Below are 13,152 nucleotides of genomic sequence, written 5' to 3' on the forward strand. Positions count from 1 at the left end.
AAACGCCTCAACAAGCATTTTGCTGACAATGATCAAATTTTAAATCCTGTTACTTAAAGCCTTATTTGTTTCCAGCAAGAAAAATGTAACTTGCTTTTTCCACCTTCAAAAAAAAATGGTAGATCGTAACCTAAAAGTAGCCCTGTATGGCTTATTTTCATTCGTTTCACAATATGGTTACATTCCTGGTCTAAAAGTGATTCTTGATTAACTAGTTCAAGACAAGTATATCACCAAACTCCAGAGAACTAACAGTAACAGTTTGAGATGTAAGTTTCGTGCAAATACTGTATAGTGTCATAATTTCGCGACGATTTTTTTCGTTATCTTTTAAGTCTGCAAATTTGTGACTTATATATTTTCGAAGCGTGCCATTGTTTAATCATAGGCAAAGACAATTAAATTAATATTTTCAGCAGGTTTAATTTTACAACTAGCAACAAATTGTATAGAACATTGATTAGTTGTCGAAAAGTAATCTTTTGGCTTATTTTGCACACTTAAATGATTTGATTGGTCCATAATAATAATTCAATAAATATTGACCAATCAACGACAACTATTTTTGACTAACCCTAACCAAACCAAAGAAATAACCAGTGTTTATACAATTGACTGTTTTGATTGCTTTGCAAAATATTGCAAAAAATATAAAACCCTCGCGAAATTACAACAACCAATAGTACACAAGACGTTATATTTAAGCCGTTTTTCTTACTTTACTCCCCATGTCTCTTTGCATTTGGGTCACAAGACCAGATGTTATATTTTTATCCTTTTTAACCCTTTCAAGCTCATTTCGCATGTTATTAAGCTCTTTTATTTTTTCACTGAGCTCTGCGCGTATATTCGCAGGGTTTTCAAGGTCTATAACAGCCTGCGCTTGAAGTTGCGAAAGCTGAAAATGAAAACACTAGTTTGTTCATGCATCGGTGACTAAAACAAGGTATATATAAAGTGATCTAATTTTCCTGGTACAAATTCTACAAATTTGTCAGATTTCCATCCAACTTCTATGAATTTCTGAATATCTGTGTGTGAATTTCTACGTAAAACATATAGTTTATCAAGGGTCATCTATTTCATATTTTTTTTTAATATTTCATTGATTAAAGGTGGGTTTAAAAATCAAACTAGAACTACATTTGTTCGAGAGATGTTTTAGTAATCATGCGATATTTACAGCTACAAAATTCAAAGTCTGAACATTTTAACATGCATTGACATTCATGCTCATTCGAACAAATTAGAAAAATAAAAATAATTTAATTATCCGTTCATTCGATAAGTTAACAATATCTATTTCTAACTTTTGCAAAAACTTTTTTTATCATGTGCATTCAAAATGAAAACAATATCCTAAAAGGCTTAAAAAGCATTTAAATTTTATTAAAATACTGCAGGGAGTTATTCATAAAACGTTTCTTAACTTAAGTCATTTCCTAACTGAAGTCATATTCCTAATATACGTATGTCACTGGCCATGGTGAAATTTTAATATTACTTGGTAACTTCTGAAAAAAGTTTAATAATATATATTTTCATTACTTTTCTTGAAAACACATATACCGTTATGCTAAAAAATAATAATATACATTTCTTTTAATTTGATATTTATTTTGTTTTCAAATTGACTTCATCAATTAAAATAAACTAGAAAATGTCTTAAGATGTTTTATGAATACTAGCCCCGAAATCAAATTTATCAACAAAATAATAAATAAATTGAATATTCATTTTTTGGCAACAAGGGTAACCATTCTATTTTTCAAAACAAATTTTAACTGAAAATATTAATAAAATTAAAAAATAGCTTAGATTATTTGTAAATGTTTTAATTTACTATTGTCTGTATAACTTAAAATGTCTAATCACACATCTAGGATGAGCTACTATACCTCATGTACAAATTCATCATCATCATCGGCCTTTTATTGCAATATATACGGTAAATTATACATATCGTTCAAAAGTTAAACATAGAAACAAGTTGATTTAATGTCAACACTTATGCTGTCACTTAAATGGGGCACAATATATAATATCACACATTATAGTTAAAACTAGGTAATCAGGTAATTTCAAATTAGCATTGGAATTTGGCAAATTTAACATTATATATACATTAATATGGACCAATCATAATGTAGTCATTATGGCTTATACTTTTTTTACCCTGCCTCCGCAAATTTTTTAACCATAGAAAAAATTCTGGGTATGTCAACTGGTCTTACAAACTAACGATTTCTAAATCAACTTACACATGAATGCGAAACATACAACACAGAGAAACGTATCTATTAATAGAATCTTAAGTATCATCTATTTTAGTTCAAATAATAAACAAACAAGGCCACTATTTTTAAAAAATGTTAGTTTGCGGTGGCTCGACCCTTTTCTTAGGGGTGGTCTTAATTATATATTTTTTAAGACCCAGTAATGACTGAATACTTAACAAGCGAAACACATAAGTCAGATTTTTGTTTGTTTAACTTAAAAGGTCATAAAAGATAAGTCTTAGAAGGCAGTGCATTTTAGGCGAGGCCGTCATTCCACTGCAAACAAACAGTATTTTAAAGAAGGCCTTACATAAACAGTTATAGGACACTGACCTGTTCTCTAAGATCCAGAATCTCTTGTTTTTTATTGGAAACCTCAGCCTCAAATTGTAGGAGTTTGTTAGTGACATCAGGGTCACTGCCAACGACCATTGCTTGCTGCTGCGCTTGACATTCGGCCATCTGAAACAACAGAGTCAACATTTGATAACACTTATTCTCTTCAGTGTAAAAGGTTATTTGTATCATCTTGGTGAATTCAACTATTAGTTGTTGCTGTGCTTGACCCACGTACGGCCATCTTTAAACAAGGCGCTAGATTATATAAAAGTCAGATTTTTTGTTTGACAATGCAATTTTACAAACCAAAGATCTGAGCTTGTGACCTAGTTTTTTTTTAGTTCAGAAAACCATAGTTATACTTATCAGACATAAGTTCATACATATAACCTTATCAGATTTCATTAAGATCAACAAAAAAACTATTTCATTTGTGTGAGGAAAATTGAACATTTTATAAATGCATCACCTTTTTCTAAAAGATAAGTCCCAGAGACATATTTTTTGACCCCAGATGACACACTTTATAATATAAGATTTCATGCACACAAATATTTTTAAAAAGTTAATTAAAATTTTAATTTTAAACCTAAAACAGGGAAAAATGTTTCCAAGCATTTTACCTAATGACTTATTTTTTCACCCAAGATGAATCATACTCACAAATAGCCTTAGATACAATGCAGATAAATGTTCAGAACAAGTTTTATAAAGATTTGATTAAAACTTTTGAATTTATGACATGGGGGAAATATTTCCTAAGCTTTGACCAAGTGACCTAGTTTTTTACCTGAGATGACCCACATTCACAAATGTTCAGGACAACATGTAGGCAAGTATTCTGACAAAGTTGCATAACAATTGGCTGAAATCTATTGACTTTACGACAAGGAATAAAAACTTTGACAGTAGAACTGCTAATGTATGTCTAAAGTTGTGATCTCAAAGAACACTATGGCCTTTAACTGGTGAAGCATATTTGTAACACTTGAATTCATGTCTTTCAATACTTCCTGGAGTAAATGGGTAAGAGTATGTAAGTTTATAACAGAATGTCTTATGTTATTATAGACATCAAGTTTTACTTTAAGTGATTGTTTTATCACGGACATTGCTGTCTACCACAACTGGCTGACCTTAAATCTCTGTTAAACCAAATGTGTTCCATCCAAAGTCTTATGGTATATCACTCGATGTTTTGAGGCAAAAAAGAATTAATTTACCCCAAAATAATTCAGATCCCAGACCTCTTAAGAGGCCAACTAAAAACATTAAAATGAACAAATAATGTCTGTCACAATGAAATTCAATTGGCAAAGACATTATAGAATGATACAAAAGCAATTTGCTGACCTTTTTATCAGTCAAAGAAGTTTACATTCAAACAATAACAGCAACAATTTTGTGTCAAAACATCATCATCAGCACTACCTGTAGTTGTTGCTGCATCTGTTGTAACATCTGGTCCTTCCTGCTGACATCCATCTCGACATTACGTAACCTTGAAACCTCTTCAGACAACTCCCGAATCTTGTGCTCCTGAAATGATACCACAATATCTGGATGACATCGCGCAATTTAAATTTTTACCAAAAGTACTTTATTTACAATTAAATTAAGTGCATTTATCGTTCTGCATTAAGGTTGAATTCTCTAGGGAAATTTCAGTTGCAGAAATCTTTTCTAATGATTCAAGCACAAAAAAAATATCAAAGTTATGACATGATTTGACATTTACTTTGGTGAATCTTTTTTAATATGTCTGTCTGGCAAAAAACACCCTTGATATTTATTAATGCAACGGCAAATCTCTTTACATTGTCTTGTAACCTAAGAATTTTACTATATAAAGTTCTGTACAAACTGAAAAAAAAGATGTGATATTTTAGCAAACTTTTATCAAGGGATTTTTTCTAGACATTTTTTTTCAAAATCCGTGGGGCAGGATTGCGATGGTGATAGCGGCCTTATAGGATTTTGAATTAACCTTTTCCTGGAGTAAGCCCATTTCAAACTGGCCTGCCTGTTGAGGGCTGGGAGGGGGAGGATTGAACTGGCTTGTAACCACACTGCGTCCTGTACCTCCATTCATCCAGCCTCCGCCTGAAATCAGGGGGAGATAATTCTGTTATAATCAGTTGTAATGATTTTTAAAATAATCAGAGGGGGGATTTTCACTGAAAATAATTCTGCTGTTATCAGTTGAAATAATTCTAAAAAATCTGGGGGTTAACTTAATTCTTATCAGGGGGAATAAGTCTGCACTATTCAGGGGGACTAACCCTGTCATGATCTGGAGAAACTTATTATGTACCTTGCACTTGTACAAAAAACATGATTTTCAAACAATAAAGGATCATTAGTTAATGATAAATGAGAATTAAACATGAACCTGTAAGCCAAGGTCAGGACAAAATCAAAATTATGATAAACAGGGCAACAACTGTGCCATATTTGGTCAATGAATACAAATTAATGGGCAATAACTCTGTATTAACATGGAAAAAATACTTGATGATGTCATGAACACTCCATTAAGTCTGTATTAATTAAAGATATAACTCTGAAATAAACAGAGGCAGTTATTGTTAAAAAACTTAAGGACAAATACATATTGCACATTGATATTTTATAGTGTATCAGATATGAGCAATCACTCTGTATAAACAGGAGGAAATGACCCTGAACCAGAAAATGGACAACTCTTGTTATAAACAGGGGCAATAACTAAATAAACAGGGGCAATAACTCAATGGTAACTTGGAAAAGCATATTATGCTTACATGGTATAAAATTTTAAGTCATAAATTTGCTGCATTAGTATGTTGTAAAAAGTTAGTTTGTATGAAAATATAAACAATGTCTTCTTAATTCCAATAACTGACAACAAAATAAAGTTAAGAAATTCATGAAATAGTACGGCATGGTGAAATGAAGCATTATTCAAATCTAAAGTGATTTGTTTTTGATAGTCTATCATAAATGGAAAAAAACATCTTTTTTTGTATTTTACCTTAGTCAAATTCATGTCTAACTGTTCTATAAATTATTATATCCAACTGAAATATACCATATCAGACAGGTTTAAATGCAGTCCATTGGCAATCTCTTACAGGTGACAATTTTTTGAAGCTGGATTTTTTTTGTTCAAAAAGCAAAATATTGGGTCAGAGTAATGAAAAAAAAAATCTTGCCTATATGAACACTGGAATTAAAACAGTACTGGAATGGATTTGTTGAATAAATATAATGACAGGCAGTTAAGTAAACATCATTAATTGACTTGCTGTATTATTCAAATAAGCAATAATGGTATCACAATTTGTTCAGAAGAAAAACACTTGAAAGAAAACTATTTGTATTAGAATGCAAATAAAAAGCCAATAACTGCAATTCATACTCATTTGTTCATATAAGTTTCCAACAAAACATCACTTAATGCAGGGGGTGAATCAAAGCACTTGGAGGGGGCGCAACTGGTAGTACAACTTTGAACATGTGCCTGCTGCTCTCCTCAAGAACGAAAATGTATATGAATTTAATGTTGATAGGGGCTTTTAAAGTTCCTTCCCCAAAAGTTCTGGCTTTTTTTAGTTTTTTTTCGATATTGACATATAACACAAGTAAACTTGGCATTTATTTCCCAACTTAATCTGCTAAAATTGAGCCGAGATATTCTATATCTTCTGATGCACAACATTTATAAGATTTTTTATTATTGATATTATTTTCTGTTTTAACACATTCTTCTAAAAAAAATATTAACACTGTTACAGTGCTCTGGATATAGAAATGTGTTGTTAGTGCTTAGAACTTAAGAATTTCTTAATAAGATGTGTCACCTGACGGTAGTGCACATCATTTTGACAATTCAAGGGCCATAACTCTACAGTAAAACTCAGGCAGTCTGACTGGTAATCAAACTCAGTGAAGATAATATGCAAATAAGCATTGCTGCCAAGTTTTGTAAAGATTTGAAAAAGATGTTGAGAGAAAAAAGTCAGGCAGAAAATTAAAGTATATTCTGTGGACGACAAAATCAGAGAATGACGAAACTTGAGAAAGACGAAGTCAGACAACATGATCCCTATGTTTCTACCATGAGACTCGAGTGACACAAAAATCCTTTCAAAATATGAGAATTGAGTAACAACTCCTCTATTCTACCACAACGCTGTTACAGACAATCTCATACAAGCATTTTCAGGGGAAAAGATGGTCAGCCTTAAGCTAGCAGAATATGAAAACCTCTTTTTATTTTAAACTTCTTAACAGCATCAAACTGTAACGGGTGTTAGAAGTATTATAGTCAGTATTATTTCTATTCCCTACAAAATCTTTTAAATCATAACGGTGCATCACATTCCTTATATCACAACACTCGAATCCTAAATACAGTCGAAAACCATTGGCTAGACATCTCTGGGACCGGCGAAAATACTCCTATAGTCCTTTATCACAACAATTGAATCCTAAATACAGTCGAAACCCATTGGCTCCATATCCCAGGGAGCGGGTAAATACTTCGAGTCTTGCGAACATCAAACCAAGCAGGAATGCTTAAAAAGAGTGAAATAAAATCGGTCCTTTATATCTATTTCAGTTCAAGAAAGAAGTCGAGGCAAGCGATATCGAGCCAACAGTGTTTGACTGTATTGTTTTTATCTACAGTCATATGAATACAAACACATGGGACAAGAACACATAACAGTATACGTAATAAATCTATTGACACATATACTTTACAGTACACTTTTCTATGAGTTTTAAATGATAGAATATTAACTGTGACACACTAATTTTATAGTCTCATATATTGTGCAGGACACTTACATTGTTTAAAGCACATGGTCTTAACATTAATATATCTTATAAAAAAAATCAATAATGTTTTGAAGATAACCAAAATCAATCCATTATATTCTTTCCATCTTCTCATTGAGAGCATCAAGTGCATATATACCCTTTTCGAAACTTACAAGGCCATACCAAGTCGATTCTATGCTTAACGTCAAATTGTAATTTTAAACAACCTACCCAGAAAAAAACAAAGAGCATTAGATGCTACCAAATGTTATTCTATTTACAACAAATGTCCTTAATTGCAGTCTAATGAATTGTCTAATAAAAACCATATTGAAAACATACACATTTGCAGGACCATATAGAAAATATGAATTTCTCCATGTATTGGATATTCATATCTTGGCAGAGATTATTGTATATTCTTTATATCAAGCACTAGAAAACATTATCTTTGGGTGAATTTTGATTGTATTACGGGGTAAAATACGATTTTTTAAAGCAAACAACTGCAATTGAAAAATCTATTTTTAAGCATAAATTCCTTACAAAATGTCACTAAATGCAGGCACAGATTTTTTTTATTTTTTTTTTTTATTTTTATAAAAAGTCTGCAAACCTTATGGCTCGATGACAATAAACATAGAATCAATTTAGAATGGCGGAAGCCTTAACCATAGCAGCAAACTTTTGACAGAAATGTGTAAAATTCTAAGACAGAAGAAACACCAATAGTCTATCTTATCTTTTTTTAAATAAAAGTTATTTTTACAATATTGGAATGTGTTTTTGTTTGTTTTCTTGCATTCATAATTCTCAAATCTGTTAGAACAGTAAACATGAAGCAGAGTTCTTACCGTGCGATAATTAGCATGTGGATAAATTACAAAACTGTTCTTATATTATGCATGCTATTTATTGAACCCTGTATTTGACAATATGGTACAAACTAAATGATTCACCCAATATTAAGCTTAAGGATTGAACTTTATAATTATACAACTCCTGTTTTGTGCTAGTGTATAACATCAATAACTCGGGTAGCCGGTATTATAGTGTATGTAATTATAGTTACGACACCCACAAACTGGGTTTCAGTGAGAGTGAATTATTTCAATTACATGGGTATAAGTCAGAGTGACATATTTGTACCAGTCCTGTTTTGTATCATGTTGTCAAGGACAACATTCAATAACTAGCATTTTTGTAAGTGAATGACATTGCAATCTATCGCCATGCGGTTATAGCACTGTAAAGTAGTGCTTTCTTTATACTGTCCCAATATGGAAATTTAATTATATACAAGAAAACAAAGAAAACCATCTCCAACATGGTACAATAAACCATTACAATTTTCTAAACGCCCTCATATTCAACATTGTGACAGCTAAAATAACCAGCACCAAAAATACCCTATAGCTTGCTACCTGAAAAATTGTTCAAAAAAGCTCAGCTCGGAAAAAGGGGTCAAAACAAGGGTGAAAAGTCTTGATAAGAGTTGAAAATGTCAAGAGCATGTTTTGCTTCCTATACCTTGTACACTCCAGGTCTTTGTAGTCATTCCTGCTGTAAAATTTGGTTAAATACATATAAATATGAGAGAGATTGTAAAAAAAAATATTATGCACAAGTCAATTGTAACCCTCAATCCAGGGAATAGCAGGGACTTTGACTTTCTGTCCAGCCAAGCCCGGGTAAAATCCCCGCCCTGTGGGGACAAACTGATGGTAAGGCCCATTCCATGCTATATTTGGTGCGAAGACAAAACCACTGCATTCACCCGGCACTGCTGAGCCACCTGAGCTGAGGGAAGGTAAAAACATGGCCCCTTTCCCCGGTATACCCCTGGACCTGGGGGTTACAATTGACTGGTGCATTTTAATGAGAAGTGTTTTATGTAGAGCAATGGTTGAAAAGTAAACAAAGTCATATCATAAGTATTGTAAACAGTTAAAGCAAGTTGATGTTGTTTTGATATGTGTTGGTGTTGTTGTTGTTTTTAAATAGTATTTAAAAAAAAAAAATCGCCTATTTTTGCATTTTAATCGGTATAAAACATTAAATGATATACTATTGTATTCTACTGTGTAAGAAAGCATATCTACTCCAACTGAGAAATAGCCCGTAATTCCAACCTATAAATACCCTGCAATGTTATTTACCACTAATGCCTCTTGGAATATTATTGCCATATCAATTTAATGTATAAAAAATAAATAAAAATTAACTTCAAAGAATTCAAACCTTGAAATAAAGACATTGATATACTAGATTGATCAAAAATATAATTAGCATAATTCTACACCATACAATGGGCTGTTTTAAAAAAAAAAATATTGTGCCACCTTTAACCATAAATATAGAATAGCAATTCAAAAGAAACCTAGCCAAATTAATCATTTGTGCACCATATTTATACTATGCAATTTCAGTGTATAGATTTTACCATATCTACTTGTAGCTTCAACTAGAACATAAATAGAATGCAAAAATGGTATTTATATTATGAGCATAATTATGTTAGTTAAAGCATGTTAATAAATCTTAATTTTGGTTCAGAGCTTTTTATCCTTCATTTAGTAAAGAAATGGAAACATTTAAATTATTTACAGACATTTAATCAGGTTAAAACATAAACTGTATGATGACAATGGCACAATTGAAGGTAAATGGTGGTTTTGCTTCCAAGGGAAGTAACTTACTTCTTGGCAAAGGTGAGGCAACATTGGTTGTGGCTGACTGCATGGTACATCCTATTGTCTGCAACCTAAAGGAAAACATATTGGAATATAATACAAGTGTTTGTTTATTGATAAAGCATTATTTTTGTAAACAAAAAAATGAATGGCCCACAAAATTTAAAATGCATAAAATATTAACAGCGCCAACAGTATTGGTACCAAACTACTTAAAGCATCATGAAAGAACCATATCATCTGAAAAAAAATATTGATTGTCAAAAGAAAATGCTGTCTTTTTTTCTAAGCTCATCTATATAAAAGCACATTCACTTTAACGAGCTTAAAACACATACAAAGCATTTGATGGTATTGCATTTATCTGGTTACAAGTTTGTACTCGCCGAAACATTTCCAGCCCACAGGTACCCCAGTACTAATCCATGCCCTACAAACTACCACTGTTTGTTGTACCTACAACTTATCTGTTGACAAGCATCATAGTTACTAAGGATTATATGCCCTTAATTATTTCTTAAAACATTTTTTTTACATTTTCCTTTCTCCTACATTTTACTGATAGCTGATTCAAAGCCTGTCACTCCAGCGCTAACATACTTCAATCAAATATTCTTATTCATATAAACCTCATTCAAAAACCACGATCATATCCTAAACATATAATATAATACAATTTCAAACCTGTCATAAGCTGAAGCAGGTCTTCGCTGTGCCCCAGCGCTCAAGGGTCGTGATCTAAGAGGTGGGCGGGGCTGTGGAATCTGGGGGCCTGCTTGGGCAACAGGCGTCCAATGAGTTGCAGGGACAGTGAGGGTGGGTGTGGTGAGATATGGGAGCCCCGGGTTTTGGTTTGCCTGGGTGTTGCACATGTTTCGGTCGTCTGTTAGAAGGGCGAGGCTGCCGGTCCAGGCAGGTCGATGCTGAACGGGTGGGTATGCAATCTGGAAAAATTGCAAATAAGAGTTTTTAAGGTGATAATAAATCAAAATAAATTAATATTCGTTAATATTGCTAGTCTAAAAACAAGAGCTTCGGAGCAAATGATTGCCTTTTATGTCAACCAATCAAGTTTTACCATTAACTTTTTTTCTCCCAAAATTGTCAAGCTTAAAATGATCTGTTTATTGAATTACACTAAGTTGGAAGTAGGATATCAATGAATTTATTAATAAATATATATTACATATATTCATGCAAATATAAAATCAATTAATCAATTAATAGCAATCAGTACTATTATTAATCAATTACTATTGTTTTATATAATTGAAGACAATCATTAAAATTGCATACCACAATCACAGTTGACATGCGTAAAAAAGCTATGGTATTTTGTTAAAATGTTTTATCAGTTTCCCGTTCATGATTTCAATCAGTGTGCTTTTTGGCAACGAAAAACTGCATTCATCATGGTACTTGACATGTATAATATTACAATATACTGAAACCTGATATTACCTAGAAAATCAAAGTTTAAAATTGAGATCGACAAAAAATGATATAATTATTTAAAAGAAAACAGATATCATCAAGATTTCTAAAGGGTTCTAGTAAAAAGTATATAATAATCAAAGGTCCGCTAATTCTAAATATCTGGATTGTTTTATGTGTTCTTCATTTATATAAAGCAAAGTATGGAAATATATATGCTTTATAATATAATATTATACCTGTATTGTAATATTCAGCATGCACAAAATACATAATTATTAATCAACTATTACGTATTTGACACGACATGGTGACAATTGTGGTACCAATACCAAACAATTGAGAACAATATACGCCAAAACTCAGCCAATCATCATCCAAACTCGACCAATATCAGTTTCCGCTGTTTTGAATGGCTAAAAAACTCGCCAAATATAGGAACTGTTCTTAAGGGTTCAGGCAAATATAGCTAACCTCGGACAATATGAAATCACCTAATTAATAACATTATAATATAAAGTTTAATGATAGCATGCATTTCAGTCCCTTTTTCTGTTTAAAATAAACTACAGCATTTTTTTCTGTATGGGGACCAAAGTCCACCCAATTCCCTATGCTTAAGCATCTCCTTTTAATCTAATGTGAAAATCCAATTCCAAAATTTATGTTTTTAAAAAAAGATGAAAAAAGAAAGAAATGGACTGATTTGTTTGGATGAAATGGCATTTTAAAAAAAACAACTTTATAACATTCTATTATCTTTTTTTGTCCTTTTTTTTTTAAAGTAGTTGTTCATTTCTAGGCAAAATTATAATTCCAAATATCGTCAAAAAAGGCCCTGGCTCTTTTTCCAAAAAATAATTTGGTTTGCATGCACTGTCTTGACTTTTTTTCTCATTAAACCAATCGCCTCTGCATAACTTACAATTAATAAATTCAATGGGTTAAAATTTATTTCTTATATTGCTTAATTAGCATGAAAAAAGCCATTGAAATAATCTATAAGCTGATACAATATGCATATAATATGATTCATGGCCCTTTATATCATCGGTAATCTTTGGCTAAATATTTATCAGATTTAATTCATTGATTTATGAGATTAAAAGTCAAAAGATCATGCCTTTTTTGACCATACTAAGCATACAATAATGTATTCATGAAATAAATTTGTAGCTGAAATTTTCAACATTCTCAAGTTGTTCAAAACTTATTGGAGGGGACGCGAAACTTTTAAGTGTACATGTGAGTTTTGCAGCTAAAATTTACAGTATTCTCAAGTTGTTCAATACTTATTGGAGGGGACGCGAAACTTTTAAGTGTACATGTGAATTTTGCAGCTAAAATATACAGTATTCTCAAGTTGTTCAAAACTTATTGGAGGGGTTGCGAAACTTTAATGTGTACATGTGAATTTTGCAGCTAAAATTTACAGCATTCTCAAGTTGTTCAAAACTTATTGGAGGGGTTGCGAAACTTTAATGTGTACATGTGAATTTTGCAGCTAAAATTTACAGCATTCTCAAGTTGTTCAAACTTATTGGAGGGGTTGCGAAACTTTAAAGTGTACGTGTGAATTTTGATCACTAGCTGGGGGAGAC

At 31.9% G+C, this 13,152-nt stretch overlaps 1 protein-coding gene across 6 annotated transcripts in view; it reads right to left on the minus strand.

Moving 5' to 3' along the window:
* LOC128246691 (forkhead-associated domain-containing protein 1-like) overlaps positions 1 to 13,152 on the minus strand; it is a 47,893-nt gene that overhangs the window by 25,595 nt on the left and 9,146 nt on the right. For 3 of the 6 annotated variants that reach the window (XM_052965044.1, XM_052965041.1, XM_052965042.1), the window contains 8 exons: positions 10,802 to 11,061; positions 10,124 to 10,188; positions 9,868 to 9,888; positions 8,955 to 8,987; positions 4,606 to 4,721; positions 4,050 to 4,157; positions 2,613 to 2,741; positions 719 to 898 (listed from right to left, as the gene is read on the minus strand). In XM_052965044.1, coding sequence (XP_052821004.1) covers positions 719 to 898; positions 2,613 to 2,741; positions 4,050 to 4,157; positions 4,606 to 4,721; positions 8,955 to 8,987; positions 9,868 to 9,888; positions 10,124 to 10,188; positions 10,802 to 11,061 — 912 coding nt within the window. The remainder of the gene's footprint in view (positions 1 to 718; positions 899 to 2,612; positions 2,742 to 4,049; positions 4,158 to 4,605; positions 4,722 to 8,954; positions 8,988 to 9,867; positions 9,889 to 10,123; positions 10,189 to 10,801; positions 11,062 to 13,152) is intronic. The other 3 variants (XM_052965043.1, XM_052965046.1, XM_052965045.1) reach the window with 3 other exon arrangements.

Source organism: Mya arenaria, chromosome 9 (genome assembly GCF_026914265.1).
Source record: "Mya arenaria isolate MELC-2E11 chromosome 9, ASM2691426v1".
Classification (NCBI taxonomy): Eukaryota; Metazoa; Mollusca; class Bivalvia; order Myida; family Myidae; genus Mya; species Mya arenaria.